The following is an 18,747-nucleotide window of genomic DNA, read 5'->3' as shown; positions in this document are numbered from 1 at the left end:
ACGAGCTTGCTACCAAAACGCAGAGGGAAATGCCATTCAATTTTCCGAGGCGTCCCTGAATGCGACAACAACGTCAACCTCCACCCCAGGAAAACCGAGCTTCCTCCATAATTCTGAGGTCCACTTATTAGTACGTCTTTCAGTAAACACTGAAAGCGACTTGTGTGCATCTCGGCCCCTCTGAGCCCGGAATTCCCTCTCCATTAGGACCGTGGGAGCGATGCGACGTCTTGGAGGTGGAGGAAGAGGAGACGAACTGGCCAGAGAGCAGCAGCCACCTGCGAGGAAGATCTGAGTTTGTTTCTCGAACGTCAAAGGTAAGAGCACGAGACGAAACGTCTTCGCAGCACCCCACACGCCCGACACAGCATTGACTGAGGGGTTGCTTACTGGAGCGTTTCCGTGTTACTTGGGGCTTCGAGCATCAGTGGAAGGCAAGCGGCGGGCGATGAGTCATAACCCGGCAGGCGCAGGGCTGCTTGGGGCTCAGCTGTGGAGTGGAACAGCGGCTCTGCAGCATCTGAAAGCCAGTATTTTTCTTATTTATCTACTTTAAATTGCATGCCACACATGCAACGAACCGCCGTGCTTAAAAAAAAACAGTGATGGCAAATGTTTGTCTTGACAGGACTATGGATCTGAGAGCATGGTTATTGATTGTCTTTGCAGTTCAGTTTGGTTTTGTAGAAATTCAACGAATGATAAAAATAGAATTTTAAGCAGGTTATGCGGAGTTTATCTTTGTCCAACCTCAGGTGCATGGAAGGAGATTGTGAGTCGTGGATCAACAGTTGGGGCTTGAAGCTTTCTGGTTTGAACAAAAATGTTTTTCGTAGGATTCTGCGCCATGAAAAAAAGCATTAGTAGCCGTGCTTGATTCTAATAGGAAATCCAATTTGTTGCAATGTATCTATTTTTTGTGATCTGCAAGACTGAACTGACTTAACCTTTACCTTCTCACCTGGATGCTGTGTGCTGCAGTGCATTGTGGGAGATAATCAATATAAAATCACTACCGTTCACATGGTTTGTTTTCACTTATTTCGATACAGTATTGCAAAATAGTTATTCTTCAAAACACTGTCGTGAATACAGATAATTCAATTTTCGAGGCCAAAATTGTTTCTTCCATGTTGTGCTTTATGGCTGATTGATGAAGAATCATGTTAATGATCCCCAAGTCACTGTTTGAAAAATGGTCACTTTACAACAGTTTTTTTTTTCTTGGTTCTGAATGTGGAAATGGGATTCGGCTGCTGTTAAGCGCAGGTCTACTCTGTGAGATGGATGGCTCTTGGGCCCCCAAAAAACTACTTGTACGTGCCTTTTAAATGCCGGACTGGGGGCACTCATCAACAACACCAATCGAATTTATTCATGACGTTACTCGACCACATAGTCCATTTCGCCCATTGTCTTTTCTTTTTTTTCTGGTTTGTTGCGTTCACTTGTTGCATTTTTTATCTCTCATGGAAGACTTTTTTGTGGATCCCGCTTCTGCGGCGTGCTAACTGCTGTTTGAGGCGGACGGCAACTGTGTGTTTCCATTCCCACGGTGCTCCTGCCTTGATGATGTGGAGCTGAGATCCATAAACATTAAAAAGCTGCCTCAGACTATAAAGGACAGGGGAGTGAAAATACTTGCTGATCAATATTGGAGCTTGTATTGGCGCTTGGAAGTACATTTTCTTCCCCCTCAGCTGCCACTTTTTATCTTCAGTCATAAAGCACCATCATTACAACTTCTCATGGCGGGGTGAGGGGCGCCCCTTATGAAGTGGTGCCGTTTTAATGACTAAGGCTGCATGTTGATCTATACAACGCTGTTCTCCGGGGGTATCGTACTGAAGATAAAAGCTGTTTGTCTCCAACGTTAAGCGGGGCGTTGTTCAAGTCACAGGCCTGATTCACAATGCCAGCCCTTTTTTTGGGAAGGTTTTATCTCTTTATTGTTCCATTAGATTGACATAGCACAGGTGGTCAACCATTTAGAAGGTTGCTGGTTTGATTCCTTTCAGTATCTTGAAGTATCTTTTATTTATTCATTTCTATGTGTGTGTGCTTTTCAATATTTTACATTCATTTGCTTTGAAACCTTGATGTGCAGGAGGAAAAGATGTGTGTATGTGTAAAAAAAAAGCGCATGGAGTAATGTAAAAGAAAACGGAGTCACAAAGATGAGAGAGAAAGCAGGAGAAAAGGCTAGTTGCCTGGTGACAGAGACGGAACGAGTGAAAGGACAGAAGGTGAAGAAGGCATCCAAAATGAGGAGGTGGAGAAGTGTGGAGTTGTTTTACAAGTGCAAGGAGTTCCTGGTCACGATGCTGCCGCCTTCACTCCCGCTGCACTTAGAACTCTCAAAGGAGGTAGACAACAAATATGCTGTTTGTCTTTAGTTGTGGGAACGGGCAAATCGCAGAAGTTACTGCCAGTTGCAAATTGTAGCCATTGAAATGAACATATTTATGTTGCCGAGCATGTCTTTTCTATGATTCTATTCTGAACTCATAAGTTTTATATGGAACAGTGTGACTATTCCATACTCTTAAATTGTGCTATGAAAATATCAGTTGTCGGTATTCCCATTATATTTCAAAACCACAACAGCGCAAACAAACAGTGACTCACCTAATGGTTTTAATTGGACGACAACAATGCAGCAACAACCAAAATGAATTTCCCTGACATGTAAGACCCCCACAAAAGACAACAAGGACCGCGGCGATGAGTCAAAATATTTAAATCTCCAAATGACTGAGTTCTCCGGGTACATGGTCATTATCTTGGATTAATTTTCTTTCTGTGGTCTAATCTTGGAATGAGATTTCCTTTCTTGTGGTGTACATTTTCTAATGTTAATAACGGGGTTGGGTCGCGGGAGGAGCGGCTTTAGCAGGGAAGCCCAGAAATTCCATGATGGAAAAGAAGAAGAAGAAGAAGAAGAAAAAAAAAAAACCTCACTAAACTGTCTCTGTGAATACAAAGTGCTGGGAAAAGGCCCACTGCCAGTTCTTACTCGCACACGCTGCAGGTTACTCATTTACCCTCTTGAATTTTGCACAGTTACGGTCTCCAAACCGCACGTGCAGCAACTGCATCTTCTCAGGCGCTACTAGGTGTGTATTTGGGTTGAGAATTAGATTTATGGGATTACGTCAATTGTTTCAGATGGTCAAATTAAATGTATACTGGGAAAATAGTCCAACACTTACAATGCTGATTCATGATTTCACATTTTATTTGATTGATGACGAACATCCGTCCGAGGATTCTATTTTCCATAAGACACATCGTGCATGTATTTAAGAGGCTGTTGCTCAAAAGAAAAGAAGAGAGAGTCACAGGGCGAATGTATCTTTTAAATAACCTTGAAATAACGTGCAGATAAAGTTTTGAGTTATGCATTTGTCTCAAGAAATGTATTCACTTCACTTTTTGTCTTGAACATCATAAATTAGAGTGAAATTGTTGTTTCCGAGTCACAAGTGGTAAAGTGGGTTATCTGCTGACGTCCGATCAGCCTCTGTGGGTTCAGTTCCCACTCTTTGACTGCGTGAATGTGAGTGGGCAGTATCGAAAATGGATGGATCTTGGTTCTGGCACTCTATTTTAGTCTCGACACACTTCCAAGAACACCCTAAGGGAAACGGGGGAGCGATCGAGTCATCTAACATTCGCAATGTGCACCAATTATGGCGAAAGCATCACCGTGTTGCATTCTGGTTCAGTTTCAAGCCGTCTTTCTGAATGTTGCCGTTTTAAATTGCTTTTTGTCACCGATGGTGGAGCGGTGCACTCGTCTGACTTGTGTGGCTGCATGGGATCGCTAGTTTTTTTTTTTTCAATATGTTCAGCGTGAAATAAACAACAGAAGTCAGAAGCCCCAAATAAACAAAAACAGACACAAAATTCAATATACACTGTCAAGATGAGAAAAGTGTGATGGAATGGAAGTAAATAACAGACACATGACTCAAGACAGCCCTGATTTCAAGCCGTAAAGTCTAAAAGAAGCCACCCAGGGTGATCATGACTTCCCCGTCACGCAGACGCACATGCAGATAATCCACAGGAGCCCGGAGGTTCATACATCTTTAACACTGTCGCTGCGTCATGAATTCTTTTGTCATGTTTTCCCAACAACATTGTTTAGATTGATAGCATCTGCGTAGTGTGTGTGCTTGTAAAGTCAGGAGGCAGAAAACTCAATTGAATCAGATGGCGTGAGAAGCAACTCGGATGTTTGCAGCTTTTACAGGCCTACACAGAAAAGCGACGTGAATGTTGCGCTTGGCATGATAAATGGAAAGTATCGTGACTTTTAACAATATAGATTGTACGTCTTTAACCGTTTTCCCAGACATTCCAGTAAGGTGTCAACCTTCAGGCTGGTTCCCATTACGAAGAGACTTGTGGTCTTCTTTAAGACTGAGGACACTTTTATCTGTCTTCGATCATCAATCAATAAGATGTTTACGGCAGCATGAATTTCACCCACGAGCTAATTCTATCACTATGAGCCATCCCTCTTGGCCCGCTGACTTCATTTTGGCCGGTCAAGAACATGACGATCAGCAAGTGCGCCACACTGGATCTCCATTGTGCAGGCCCGACTTGACATTGTGTTCTTTGAGTCGCTTATGTGGGACAAGCGTTGCCTGTCGTCAACAAGAGGTCCTGATGATTCAGCCGCCAATAATGTTTCAAAATTAGGCTTGCAATCTTTCCTAACTCCTTCCATTGTCTGATTGGAATGCATGAACACAGTTCAGCTGTCTCCTGAAATGGTGCGGTGCAGGAATTGGCCAAATTGCTTGATAAGCAATGTCTTACGGTTTGCGTGTCTGTGTGTTTTTATGGCAAAAACTACCACCAGTTATATAAAAGTGCACTGTGGCCAGTCTGCTGAACTATCTAGCTAGCTATCGAACTCGCTATTTAGCTAGCTATCTAAACCAGCTATCTAAGCTAGCTATCAAAGCTAACTATCTATCTCTGCCAAACATCATAGACGGTTGCAACTCCCCCAGTTAGTACCTCCGAAAAACCTTTTGGATTTATGATAGTTGGTGAAAGAATCTCTCGGGCAGATTCCCTAATGCTTTGGCAATGCCGTGTAAATTGGTGGCGTAGGCTCGCCATAGACCAACTGAAATGTCGAAAACCGAGACATGACTAAGAGGGCACATATCCAAGGTTCTAGTTCTTTTTCTTTTGCGCCTTTGTTGTTGTTGTTGTTTTTACGCAATGAGAGTCAATTCTTTGTGCAATTTGTCAAATATTGTTGTCGTGTATCATTAGCATTTGTAGTGGAAGACGGTTCCCTTTGAGCTTCCCCTACACAGAAGCCTGCATAGCATTAGCACCATTCTCATTCGGCCGTCAAAAAGGATAGCACCAATTACTGTTGGGTGGCCAGTGAACCGTAATCTGATGCCTGCTGTGTGTGTGTGTGTGTGTGTGTGTGTGTGTGTGTGTGTGTGTGTGTGTGTGCGCGTGCGTGTGCGTGTGCATGTGCATGTTTGTCATCTTTACACCTTCCTGTGAGCTTATTTCCATGTACGATGCACATCTGTGGTCTGTTCAATACATTAATAAGACCTGTTCCGGTTGACTGGGGATTGTGACTCGCCGTCCTCTCGTTGGAACATGTTTGTTTGATGTTGAAATCTTAGCAAGTCGTCGTGGGCCCTGTTGCCCTTTTCATTTTCCACTAATGGGAGCGGAGGGATTGTAACGGTTTCCCTACTGTATTTGGCGGCAGTTTACGGCATCTGTTCCCACTAAGGTGATGGGACAAAAATACATAGCTGGGTTTGAACTTTGTTCCTCAAAAGGAGAGAACGTTCAGTATTAAAATGTGGTTGACGTGATGGGAGAAGAAAAACTGTTCAGTTTTTGGATTCCGCACCCAAAAAAGAGTTCAGAACAACTGTCAGACCTAACTCCAAAATTGAATTCCTCAGTGTTATTAATGAAAACGTACAATTCAGGTAATTGGAGTGAATTTTTTATTTCAGATGTATGTATGATTCTGTTTGCCCTTCACATGAGTGAGTACACAAGAAGGTTGGGGACCCCTGGTCGAAACAAAAACTACCTGATGTTATCATTTATTTACCTTCAGGCCCCTCTGCCCTTTTACAGTCCGTGTGGCCGCTGGTGAGATTGGAACCAAGATAAACAAATGTAATTGCATTATTGATCTTAAGTGAACACAGGTCGATGTGCATGACCCCTTTAAGCTCTCCAGCGGAGAAGCGAGAGTACCAAGCATTATTCTGACCGAACTATAATAACCGGAACGACATGCACGATTAGCTAATCCGATTAGGTCGATAAACTGCTTTATTCCCTTGGAAATATCATCCAACTAATTTTGAATTGAATTACATGGGAGAATGAGCAATCTGGACACATATTATCACGGGAGTTTATTTGTTGCTGTTATTTGCGCAATACGCGAGTCGACTTGCGTAACAAATACAGAATGCATTTCCTCCTCTCAAGAGTTATCGTGCACAGTCACATTTCAGGTCTTTGCTACTTCCTGCTTTGCTACTCCACCTGCATAACCTGAGGCTGCTCGCTGTTGCACTTGCTTCAAATCATTACGTGTGCGTGTGCGCCTGTGTGTCCACGACGAGAGCTAGTTTACCATATGCTGGCCCCACCCGCTAATTACACAGCACAGCAGCGGTAGAGTCAGACAGAAACAAGAAACAATAGCAGAGGAGGAAGAAAGGAAGAGGGGGAAGCAGAAAGAGAAACCTTCAAACGACTCACAAACTCAGTAGGTAAAACAAAACAAAAAAAAAACGGCGAGCTAGCAGGATGGCGCACATCAAGAGTAAACATGTCAGTCGACAAATAAGTGATAGTCGTCCATCAAGGCGACTCGGTAGAGAAGGTTATTTAACTCAGATGATCATTTAGTCACTGCAGTAGCTAGCTATTCTTCGTCTGTTGAAAAGTAGTATTAATCCCAGTAGGTTTTTTTTTCTCTTCTCAATTCAGCTGTTTGGTGGCCACTCCTTTATCTCCTCGTTTAATGAGCAAGTTAACCACCCAGACAGCTACAGCAAGGTGGTCGGTCGCCTTAACCGAGTTATTCATCCTTCCCTGCAGCCGGACAGCCAGTCAGCTGATCAGATAACTCTGTGGTGCTGCTGCTTGTGGTCGAGGGTGGGAGGGAGTGGCTGTTAAAGTTTCTCGTCCTCGTCTGCCTCCAGCCGAATGGTAGGCAAACAGTTAGTTGGTGTGTGTCCATGTGACGCTGCTGGTCAGCTGCTCCCTGACGCCTCCTTTCCCCCCTCCAGGACCCGACACTGTTGAATCAGCTGAGGACCAACTGAGCGGTAAGTCAGGCCTCGAAGCCACGGAGATGGATGCATGTGACAGGCCACTCGATCAACGCAGGGGGGAGGGTGGTTGTCGAAAAGGAACAGCGAAGACATCAGATACAACTTGGCTGTTTGTACAGGGAAATGTAAATGCGTATGTGTGTGTGTGTGTGTGTTTGTGTGCAGCCGTGGAATCTGATCACACCCTTTTCTTTGAAAACTGCTGATAGGCTGTGTGCCTCTTGGTTACGAAACTTGTCAGCAACAGACCTCCAGGGACGGAGGCTGGTGATGAACGCCGTCTCCGTCTCCGCCTCGTGATCAAGTGATGTGGAGTGTGCTGTCGGTTTGTCTCATTTCACTCCAAAATCGGTGGTGTGCTTTGGTGGATGTCGTTCGAAGTACACACCGGTCAGCGTGTTTGTGAACACTTGTTCAAACCAGTCGGATCCCAGATAAAATGACTTCTTTTTAAGGCGTCATTTTATAAAAACAAAACGGGATGCGACCAAGTTGAATAACGTACAGTACTTCCTCTGTCATGTTGCTAAGTGAGGTCATTCAAGTATCAGAAACACCTTTTACTTTTGATGCATTGCCCTTCCCACACCACCGACAGGACAGGACAGGATCTCATCAGAGTAATCAGATTAGACAGAATCATAAACTGTCTCCTCTTGGAAATAGATTTTGACCTACCCTGCACAAGTGGCGTGCTATCCATAACGAGTTGATGTTTATACGATTACTACTACTACCGGAGCATACGGCAAAACACCAAAGCATGCATTATTGATTGAGTTGAAATAATCACCATTTCCCCTATGGCAAAGGGGTACTTGCATAATATTTGTTTGGAGAAAATATCAAATCAGTGCTGTCATTCCAACTCGTGATGCTTTTCGGCCAAACAAAACAAGGAGGAAACAAATAAAACGATGCCGTTGGAAAATGACCAGGAGACGATCAAACTATTCTTGTCCTCTCGCGACGTTATTTTTTTTCCTCACTAAGTGGCGTGATGATGTTTTGGACGCTCATTACTTGTTGGCTGTTCTGGTTGTGCACGGCAGTTAGTCTCGGTCAAGGTCATTAAATTCAGCCCAGCGCGACTAAACTCTGGTGGTTACATTGTGTTGATTAGAAAGATATTTATTTCTGCAGAATTGGTTTTCGTTTTCCGCTGCCAGGAATGCTACAAATGTTTAGGAATTCCTCAAACACTTATTTGAAAAGAAAATGACGCAACCTATGGATTCCTTTGGCATTGCGCACTGTCTCTTGACGGAATAGTTTTAAGTCATCTGTGCAGAAAGTAGTGCAAGAATGCTTTGAAACAGGTTTGACTGCAAAAAGGAAACACATCTGCAGCATATTGTGTCTTTTAAAGCCTGTAAATGTTAGAGAAGTCAATAGCTGCCGGATTGGCTGGAGGCCTGAGAGTATTGTTGAGTAATCCCTGTTCAGCACGGGAGGATAATTAGCCCGATATCAACCCCGAGTCTCCGCTCCTGACAGTCGTAAAGACGCCCGCATTGCCGTAATGGCTCGAGAAGATCATCCTCACATATCTTCCTTTCGTTTGTTGAGGGTTCAGACTATTGACCGCTTGGAAGGACGTTTGGGCAGCTCCCGATCTCAAATTGGGGAGATTCAACACGTTGCATCGTTTTGGCCTGACTTCACACCGTTTTCAAAAGTCATTTAAATGACATTAAAATGTGTTTTTTTTAAATTAAATTTGTCGACCACCAATTTCGACCTACTTTGGAGTTGTTCTTTCCGGAACGCCATTATCCACGCTGACCTTTCACATCCAGCCATGGCAGCTGTCTGCGGTGTTTGTTGGTGCGTCTCCTGCTGTGGGATTAAGGAGGGTTTGAAGGAACTGCTTGAGACTTGCAACTCTGTCATGAAATATGCAATTGCTAGCTGCACTGTGGGCAGAAGTCGCTTCATCTTTGGACCACTATGATGCCACAATCATGGTCTGGGCTTTGAAGCAGAATGTTTCGACAAATGACGCAACGCCTTCCCCATATCAGCGCCAGCATCTCCATGGACCGACATAACTTTCCCAAAGCGTTGATGACTGATTCTTTTGTTGAAAACAGTCCGCAAGTGTGAAGAAAGCCTTCTGCTCTCGACGCTACAGATTGCCGAAGCAGAAGGACCCAGCAGGCACTGACATCACGAATGTCTCGGTGCCTGGTTAAGTGGCGCTAAAATATGCCAACGTTTTAAAATCGCTGTGGAATCTCAGAAGAGGCCTGGACGAAATAATTAAGGGACGGTCTTCATTGCTTTTAGCAGTTATTGATGATTTGGAAAGAGATTAGTGCCTTTGGCAAAGACCTTCGTCGGTGTCCTCGGAGCAGGAACACAATTAAACAGGTGTCTGCTTTGTTTAACATGATCTCGACTGTCGAGGGCACATTAGTGTGTCGGTTTCTCGGACAAATGTCAGCTGTCCTTTTCATGTGCAAGCGATCACGATTCGCCAAGTTGAAAACAAACGCGGCTGTACGCGTCAATGTCTTCGACACTTGACCGGCCAATCACGCCTCATGCATATGTAATGTCGTCACACCAAGGTGGAAAATCCACAGTTGTTTCCTCTGGTCCATTTGACTTAAAACAAACGCGGCTGTACGCGTCAATGTCTTCGACGTTTGACCGGCCAATCACGCCTCATGCGTATGTAATGTCGTCATACCAAGGTGGAAAATCCACAGTTGTTTCCTCCGGTCCATTTGGCTTGGGGGGGGCAAAAGCGGAAGACACGCGGGACTGGTCATTTGTCAATCAAAGGTAAACTGTCAAGGAAACATTGCCTGATGAGCAATACAAGGGCCCGAGCAATTATGGATTTTTTTGTGTTTCAACACCGACCCTTGCGTGAAGAGGGAAGGCCCATGTTTTTTTTTTTTTTTTTTTGTCTTCGACTGTCAACAATACGTCACGTGTCAAACTCAAAGCCTTGGGCAAGATCCGGCCTGCCGCATCATTTTTTTTGTTGCACACTAAAGCAACTCAAGTTTGTCTACTTCATGTTGCTAAATTGATTTCTTCTTTTCAATGAAGGACAAAGTCTGCACCCAAAATCATTTTTGGGGGTCTCACGCAAGCTCCAAATCCGGCCTGCCGCATCCTTTTTTTTTTTTTTTTTGTGGCACACTAAAGCAACTAAAGTTTGTCTACTTCATGTTGCGAAATTGATTTCTTCTTTTCAACGGGGGAGAAAGTCTGCACCCAAAATCATTTTTGGGGTTTTCACGCAAGCTCCTCACTACAAGCCGTGGCCGCGCACGGTCTCTGCATTTACACGGCTTGCTGTTTCCCATCTCCCCTGTTGCGTTTGATTCTTCATGCATTTTTAACGTCTCTCTGGTGCTTGATGGTTTTGTTCTTCCTTGTTATTGAGAGAGAAGATTTAGCATGCTCTCGGGACTACTTTTTCCTACTACGAGCTCGGCGTAACAAATCTCGCAGCAGCGTTTCTGAGTGTCTGTAAATATTGTATTGCTGTTATGATGAGGGAGATGGTGTGTATGTATGTAGGCGGACCTCCTTGCATGCTGCTGTAAAGGGCATCATTCAGCACGCCATCACATCACATTATTGCTCGCTATCCGCCAAGATGTGACAGATTCCCCCCTCTGCATATTACACTCCCTTACATATTACTTCCCCCTACCCTTATTTCCCAAGTCATGCTCCCATTTTCAACCCATGAAAGCAGGCGCCACATAATTGCTAGAGTATACCTATACCGATGACACTGACATGAAAACGATTTCAAAATATCGTAGATCGAAAAATCACAGGAAGTGTGATGATAAAAACGCCATGACATCATCATTCTGATTTGTTAGATGGGTTTCTTTTAGTTGCAAAGTAGTACCAGTAAGAAAATACGGGTACATGGAAGCTTCCCGTCGTCTTGAAAAGTCTTTTCCGAGCTATCAAATTGAATAATTTAGCCGCCCATCCGATTACATGCCCGCAATTGGCGTGCTTTTCTCCTTCTGCGCTATCTGAGTACGTGCGATTGGGAGCAGTTCTGCCGGGTTGAACCATGGCCTCTCTCGAATCAACTGTCTCAGCTGAGTGAATTGGAGTCTCATGATCGTCTTTTCAAACATTCTCACATTTAACCTCGAGGCCATCAACAGAAAAAAAGAGAGAATGAGCCCAAATACGCTACATTCCTCTTCAATCAAACTGTTATCCGTACTCGGAGAGATCAGTCACGACTTCCTTTTGGCTTTGGCTCAGACAGTACAAAAGAGGACCATATGATTCGCCTTTGAAGACAATTTGGTCTCTTTTCTGTTGCAATACTTGCCATCACATGACGCAATTCATTGATTTAGATTTCACTTTTCGACTCAAATGTGCTACTTTCAAACGTTACAGTGCATCTGAAAAATATACGCCGCGCTTTACGGTTTCCCATTTGAAGTTACTGTATTTTCCGCACTATAAGGCGCACCTAAAAGCATTCAATTATCCGAAGAGCCGACGGTGCGCCTTATAATCGGATGCGCCTTATATACGGCTCAATGTTCTGATTTCTTGGACGTAGTCTTTTAAATGTTCTGTAAAGCGCTTTGGTATAGCTGCGGCGGTTGTGAAAGCTCCATATAAATAAAGCTGTATTGTATTGAATTGTATTCCCTTTAGTGTAGTTCCATCTAGTAGATGCATAACGCAAGCGCAGCGACTATTGTCGCTTCTATTGAATGGAGTAGAATCTATTCTGTGCACCTTATAATGTGGTGTAACGTAAACAAAATGTGGAAAAAGGGGGAAAGCACGGTGGATACTACCCGGATGCACTGTGAACCAACACGATTAAAAATGACGCGGACGTTAACATGCATCTGCGTCTGTCTCGTGCAGGGTTCTATTGGTCGTCATCACTATGACTGATGGGGATTATGACTACCTGATAAAGCTCCTTGCCCTGGGAGACTCTGGTGTGGGGAAGACAACATTCCTGTACCGCTACACAGATAACAAGTTCAACCCCAAGTTCATCACCACAGTCGGCATCGACTTCAGGGAAAAAAGAGTGGTAAGACAGCCTCGCAGGACACGCGTGTGCACGTTTCTTGTCTCTGCCAGTCTTTTTAATGGGTGACACTAATGTCAGAAAATGAGGTGATTCAGATTGACATTTTCCATATTTGGTGCCGCAGAAAACTTTGCGGCGCCATCCTGCTTGACCACTGAAAACAAACAAACTGTATCCTCATGCCATCCCGTTCTATCTCAGCTGACCTTTTGGCAAAATTGACTTTTCGTTTTGGGAAATTAATAAATCGGCAACTGCGAGTAGTTTAATTTCCCCAGTAACGATGCCAGACATTTCCCCTTTGTCACGAACACAGGCCATGCGCGACTCTCGCTCTCACAGAGCAGCCGACTCTTGGAATCCGTCCGTTCGTTACGCGGCTGCAGTGTTTTTCCTCACGGATGATGAAAAGGTTGCCGTCACGTTTCTGCATTCAGGAAGTTAAACGGATTACATCGGGGGAGAGGTGGGCTGGAGGGGTGGGGGGGGTGTTTGTCATCTCTGTTTGGCATCATGTGACTGCTCTAATTTGGAAATGGGGAATACCCACATGGGAACCTTGCTCGTTCCCAGCTGTCTGAACTCCCAGGGGTGACTTCTGGAGTCGCTTTCGATCTGCTGCTTGGATCAACACGAGATTTAGTACAACCTAATTTTTTATTTAGTTTTAATTCTGTCCAAAGCTAACCATATTGAAGGTGAAGTGCTTTTTCTCCTCAGGTGTACACAGCTTCCAACCCCAATGGAATGACAGCAGGAAAAACCTTCAAGGTTCACCTCCAGCTCTGGGACACAGCTGGACAGGAAAGGTGGGCTTGTTTTATTTTTTGTTTTTTTTTGTTAGGGGGGAGGTGTCATCATCCAAGCTACATTTGCTCATGTTGCCTACCCCCAAAAAAGGGGTAGGCAACGATTTTTGTATTTGCCAAGATTGAAACACAGTTTTAAATAGACCGCAGCAATGAAGCGTCGGCTTTTTTCCCAGCCTAGTTTACGAATGTTTATTTGATGTTAAAGGACTGGAAAACGGATCCAAAAGCACCACAGCCAGCCTAGCGCGAAGTAGAGATGACTCTCGGCGAAGTCGACTCACGACTAGATTTCCAAGCACACCGTGTTCACTCAAAGAAGGATGTGTATGTTGTTTGCTCGCACACGCCGTCATCTATCATTGATGACCACTGTGCATAATGTACTCTCACGGTCGTCACGCTGTAAAAGGCTTTGATCTCTTGCAGTGCCGTTTCCAAGGATAGATGACTCACTTGAGGAGATGACTCAAGTCACGTACATCACTTTTGTAATGATACTTTCTCGAGCCTTCAGTGAAAAAGACAAAACGGATAAACTGATCGCACGTAGTCAATACACCTACGTACAGTGCATTTGATTGCACCGGCTCTGCATTTGTGCAGAGAGTGTTTACATTTCATATCTGCTTGTTTGAATGAATTTTTGCTTTGACTTGCAATCACAAACCGGAACTCCGAACGCTGTCCGGTTGCCAGTGGACTCAACTGAACCCACAAGCGTCAAATTGTGACAGTGGTTCAAAAAAGAGGCCTTAAGCTGTTTCTTGCCACTCTCGTTTGAAGTTCACCGTCAAATCAATTGCGGCGAATTGCACGGTGTGTCTTTAAAACAACCACATTACTTTGCCTTGAAGCCCGCTAGATTAGTGCGAAAGCAAACTGGGAAATGCCATCGGCACAGCCTCACAATTAGTGTCTATGTTGCAATATAGCAAAAGTCACAGGCGTCTTCTTTATCCTCTGTAAAGAATGGCTAGGACTGCTGAGAAGCAGTTGTAGCGTGCACTCTATGCATATGTCTGTCTTGTACTGCCCCCAAGTGGACAAGGTGTACACACCACAATAAGTAGCACAAAATGTGCCTTGAATTGAATCACAGTAGTTAAAAAATAAAAATAAAAAATCTGCTTGACGCTAAACCCTGATTTGGACTTTCTCTCCAGGTTCCGCAGCCTGACGACAGCGTTCTTCAGAGACGCCATGGGGTTCCTGCTGATGTTTGATCTCACCAGCCAGCAGAGCTTCCTCAATGTCAGAAACTGGATGAGTATGTTGTTGATGTCACCGTTACATTTTCGAGAAACCGCAATTGCCTCTGTGTAAAATCCCAGCTATTGGCACCAATGTTTGCTTTGCTGGATCACTGAACAAAATGAGAGCTCATTCGGTTGCTTTGTGTTGCCTTCCAGGCCAGCTTCAGGCCAACGCTTACTGTGAGAACCCCGATATAGTGCTGGTTGGAAACAAGGCAGACCTGGCTGACCAGCGCGAGGTTCAAGAAAAACAAGCAAAAGAGCTGGCAGATAAGTACGGGTACGTCCAGAGCGTGATGCTCTCTCTCTCTCTCTCTCTCTCTCTCTCTCTCGCTGTCTCTCCCTAGGCAGCACTAAGTCTCGTGGTTATCACATGTGCCTCCTGAGGCTTTGGGTTTTGGCTCGTGCCTTCCTATCTGTATGTACTGTGCATTTGGGCAGACTAAGAGTTGATTCTAAAGTGCCATTTCTATCTATTTAAGAAAAAAAAACAGCCTTGACTGGATTAAATACCATGAATTCAAAGAAGGTTGGGCACCCCCGTCTTCGCGACACGATCTGCACACAACCATGTTCTTCTCCACACTTCCGCATGCCTGTTTTTGAAATGTTGAAACCAGAGATTCAATCCAACCAGGCAATGCGGATTCGCCTCATGTTGTTTATGAGCACAGACAAATACTCCTTGCATCTTTGCAAGTGGACGCATTGTAGCAATATTTTACTTTTAACTGTTTAACTTTCCCCCCTCGCCCGCCAGGATCCCGTATTTCGAGACGAGCGCTGCGACCGGGGTGGAGGTGGAAAAGGCCGTGATCACACTGCTGGACCTGGTCATGAAGAGGATGGAGCAGTGCGTGGACAAACCGCCTTCAGAGCCTTCTAACGGCACGGAGAGCACAAGGCTCTCGGCCGCACAGCCCGAGGAGAAGAAATGTGCATGCTAGAGCTTGAGAGCTCTTTCAGGAAGTGACCGAGTTTACTCTCTACTCGCCAATCTTTCGCTGTCATCATTGCTTGCATGCTTCTTTGGTGTCATCTTGATCATCTCCTTTCCGGCTCAAACTAAACTCTTACTTAGCTTCGTTCTTCTCTTTCCCACCATGGAATTCTGTTGCCGAAATGCCTCAATAGGACTGGAGCCACCCTAGATCCCCCTCTAAAGGTTTGTCTAGGTACTGCAGCCCGATCACCTCAGTATCCATTTCAGTTTTCGTGGCAAAACGCTGGTGAGTCAAGGTCGGAGACTTTTTGTTCCCCCGTTGAACCCGCAGTCGACTATTCTGGCCCTTATTGCTGCTGCCGCTGCTGCTGCTTCTTTGTGGTTTTATGTTCATTTGTCTCATCTTTTCATCACTTTCTAACAGGGGAAAGGCGTCTTCCTGTGTCGGTTTTCCTTTCAAGCTGGTCGTAGTTGGAGTACAATCAACAGGCCCATTAAATTCATTTCTTTTTTGGGATCAGATTGAGTGTCTTTGCATCCCAATAGTTATTAGATAAAGCATTTCACAGGTTTTTTTTTTGTTGTTGTACTTGTTAGACGGCCTGTTGATAATATCCAGGGTTTGGTCTGGTTGACTCACACTTGAAATGTCCTGAAATTAAAATCGATGCTCTATACACTTTCTAAACACTATTTTTTTTCTTGGTTGCTTACCGTCCCAGTTTAACCATGGCAAATGTAGAAGACTATTAGTTCCACTCTGACGCCTTCCGTCACTTAAATGTATCTCACAACCTCTGTCCAACTTTCAATCTCTACATTGTTTTTGTGCAAGTCAACCATGTATCTAAAATCATAACACCTCTATTTGCCTTACATTATGGAAAATGTGTGTGGAAGTGTTGGATTTTCTCAAGAAATGAGAATCATCCTTCTTGCATTGTATTTATTTCTTCCCCCAATGACGCATTTGTTGGGCGTTCTAGTCTAAAAGTGTGCTGAAACCGGTGGCAGCCAAGAGTCTTCAGTTTTTTTTTGTTTTTTTTTGTGTGTTTGTTGCTGCTTCACATGAGTTCTGTGGCCCTTTTAGGAATGACAGTACAAGTTCAAGAATACACTGTGTATGGTTTTTTTTTTTTTTTTTTGTGGCGTATGCAATGAATCTGTTCAAAAGGTTTATGTGCCCTTAAGCTTTGGCTTCACTTTGTCACCTTTAATCTGCCAATGTGCCAAATCCAAATAAAAAGAGAAACTTGACACAAAAGCATTTCTTCAACCTCGGATAAAAACTGCTTTCACGTTCTGTTCGGGCGTCGTGCGTATGCGTGCCAACATCTTATGACGAGTGCCATATGAGACTCACAAAATGTGGTAGCATCCTCACTTTAATGAGCAGTCGGGATTCTGAATCCTAAAAATCTGCCCAAAAGTTGTAACGACTTATCCTACATGTGCTGCTGCATTTTATAAACTCCAGTATCTTATCGCTGACTTTTTTTTTCCACTTTTTTTTTTTTTTCCTCGTGAGCATTCCAACTTGTTGAACTGTCATTTCACAGTCTGAACAGCTTTTGTCATCTTGTGTTCCCATCCATCCATTTTCTATAGGCTGCTACAAATCATCGTGGAACTCATCAAAGCTGACTTTTGGCAAAAAAGGCGGAGTCCACCATATATTGAATGCCAGTCAGCCGCTGGGCATATGCAGAATAGACAAACAACCAGTCACAATCACATTCAGGCTTGTGCACATCTCATGACAACATGAAATGTAGTTTTACTTTCTCTCGCACGATTGATCACCGCACCACACGCACTACACTCCAAAGCAAATCAGTTTTATCCCACGCCTCCCTTCATGTACGATTTGGTCATTTCGAGCTCCTTCAATTTAATGTGTCTTCTAGACTGATGTACTTGATGCATGTTTTCCATCCACCTCAAACTTAAGTGTAGTTTTGGTATCCTTTTGAAAAGTTTACAATGTTTAAGGAGTCATTTTGTGCCTGTACTAACTCTTCTTTCCGATCCTCTGTAAAGTGTGAGCTACTCAATATGTTGATGTATTATTCATTCTGGAGTAAAACACAAAAGCAGAAGGGGAGGACGATGTTGTTTTATGTGCCAGGTATTAAAAAAAAAAAGGCAAAGTACCTCTAAGAGCTTTTATTTTTGGAACTCCTCTTTGTGTGAAATTTCTCAAACGAGTGCAGTTTGTAAATGTTTTGTTTGATGCTTGTGTGTGGTTTCTATTTTCTCGTTTTTAGGTTTGTGGCACCGCCAGGCAGCATGTGAGAATGAAATGACTGTCATGCATTTGGTGTTGCAAATAAATCTGTTAGTTTTAACCTGTGTGGGGAGGTTTTCATAGCCGACTAAAACGACCATGTATAGTAAGGCATTTTTTGCCGAAAAAAAAATGACCATGTATAGTCAGGCGTTTTTAGCTGAAAAAAAAAACGACCATGTATAGAAAGGCGTTTTTAGCCGAAAAAAAACCCGAACGCTCAAAACGCCTTACTATCCATGGTCGTTTTTTAGCTTCATTTTTTTGACTAAAAACGCCTTACTATACATGGTCATTTTTTTTCGGTTAAAAACGCCTTACTATACATGGTCGTTTTTTTCGGCTAAAAACGCCTTACTATACTATGTCCTTTTTTTCGGCTAAAAACGCCTTACTATACTATGTCTTTTTTTTCGTGCCAAAAACAGCATACTATACTATGTCGTTTTTTTCGGCTAAAAACGCCTTACTATACTATGTCGTTTTTTTCGTGCCAAAAATGCCTTACTATATACTATGTCGTTTTTTTCGTGCCAAAAACGGCATACTATACTATGTCGTTTTTTTCGTGCAAAAACAGCATACTATAGTATGTCGTTTTTTTCAGCTAAAAACGCCTTACTATACTATGTCGTTTTTTCGGGCTAAAAACGCCTTACGATACATGGTCGTTTTTTTCGGCTAAAAACGCCTTACTAAAATGCCTTACTATACTATGTCGTTTTTTTCGGCTAAAAACGCCTTACTATACTATGTCGTTTTTTTCAGGCTAAAAACGCCTTACTATACTATGTCGTTTTTTTCGGCTAAAAACGCCTTACAAAACATGGTCGTTTTTTCGGCTAAAAACGCCTCACTATACATGGTCGTTTTTTTCGTCGAAAAACGTCTTACTATACATGGTCGTTTTTTTCGTCGAAAAACGCCTTACTATACATGGTCGTTTTTTTCGGGCTAAAAACGCCTTACTATACATGGTCGTTTTTTTCGGGCTAAAAACGCCTTACTATACATGGTCGTTTTTTTCGG

The 18,747-nt window shown here is 43.6% G+C and overlaps 1 protein-coding gene across 7 annotated transcripts; it reads left to right on the top strand.

The window, feature by feature from the left end:
- Positions 1-20: 20 nt before the first annotated feature.
- Positions 21-17,779, top strand: LOC109518151 (ras-related protein Rab-27B-like). 7 transcript variants are annotated; one of them, XM_019873824.1, is made up of 8 exons: positions 77-317; positions 7,129-7,239; positions 7,320-7,358; positions 12,249-12,423; positions 13,144-13,232; positions 14,399-14,502; positions 14,645-14,768; positions 15,249-17,779. In XM_019873824.1, the coding sequence occupies exons 4-8, from the start codon at positions 12,271-12,273 to the stop codon at positions 15,433-15,435; spliced, it is 657 nt and encodes a 218-aa protein (XP_019729383.1). In that variant the 5' UTR covers positions 77-317; positions 7,129-7,239; positions 7,320-7,358; positions 12,249-12,270; the 3' UTR covers positions 15,436-17,779. The 7 variants fall into 7 exon arrangements, with proteins under 7 accessions (XP_019729390.1, XP_019729383.1, XP_019729389.1 ...); XM_019873825.1 differs by lacking the exon at positions 77-317 and adding an exon at positions 6,461-6,793; XM_019873827.1 differs by lacking the exon at positions 77-317 and adding an exon at positions 6,461-6,793 and having other exon boundaries at positions 7,018-7,239.
- The last annotated feature ends 968 nt before the right edge of the window (positions 17,780-18,747 follow it).

Source organism: Hippocampus comes, unplaced genomic scaffold, assembly GCF_001891065.2.
Source record: "Hippocampus comes isolate QL1 unplaced genomic scaffold, H_comes_QL1_v1.1 scaffold424, whole genome shotgun sequence".
NCBI lineage: Eukaryota > Metazoa > Chordata > Actinopteri > Syngnathiformes > Syngnathidae > Hippocampus > Hippocampus comes.
This window is presented reverse-complemented; position numbering and strand designations above follow the sequence as displayed.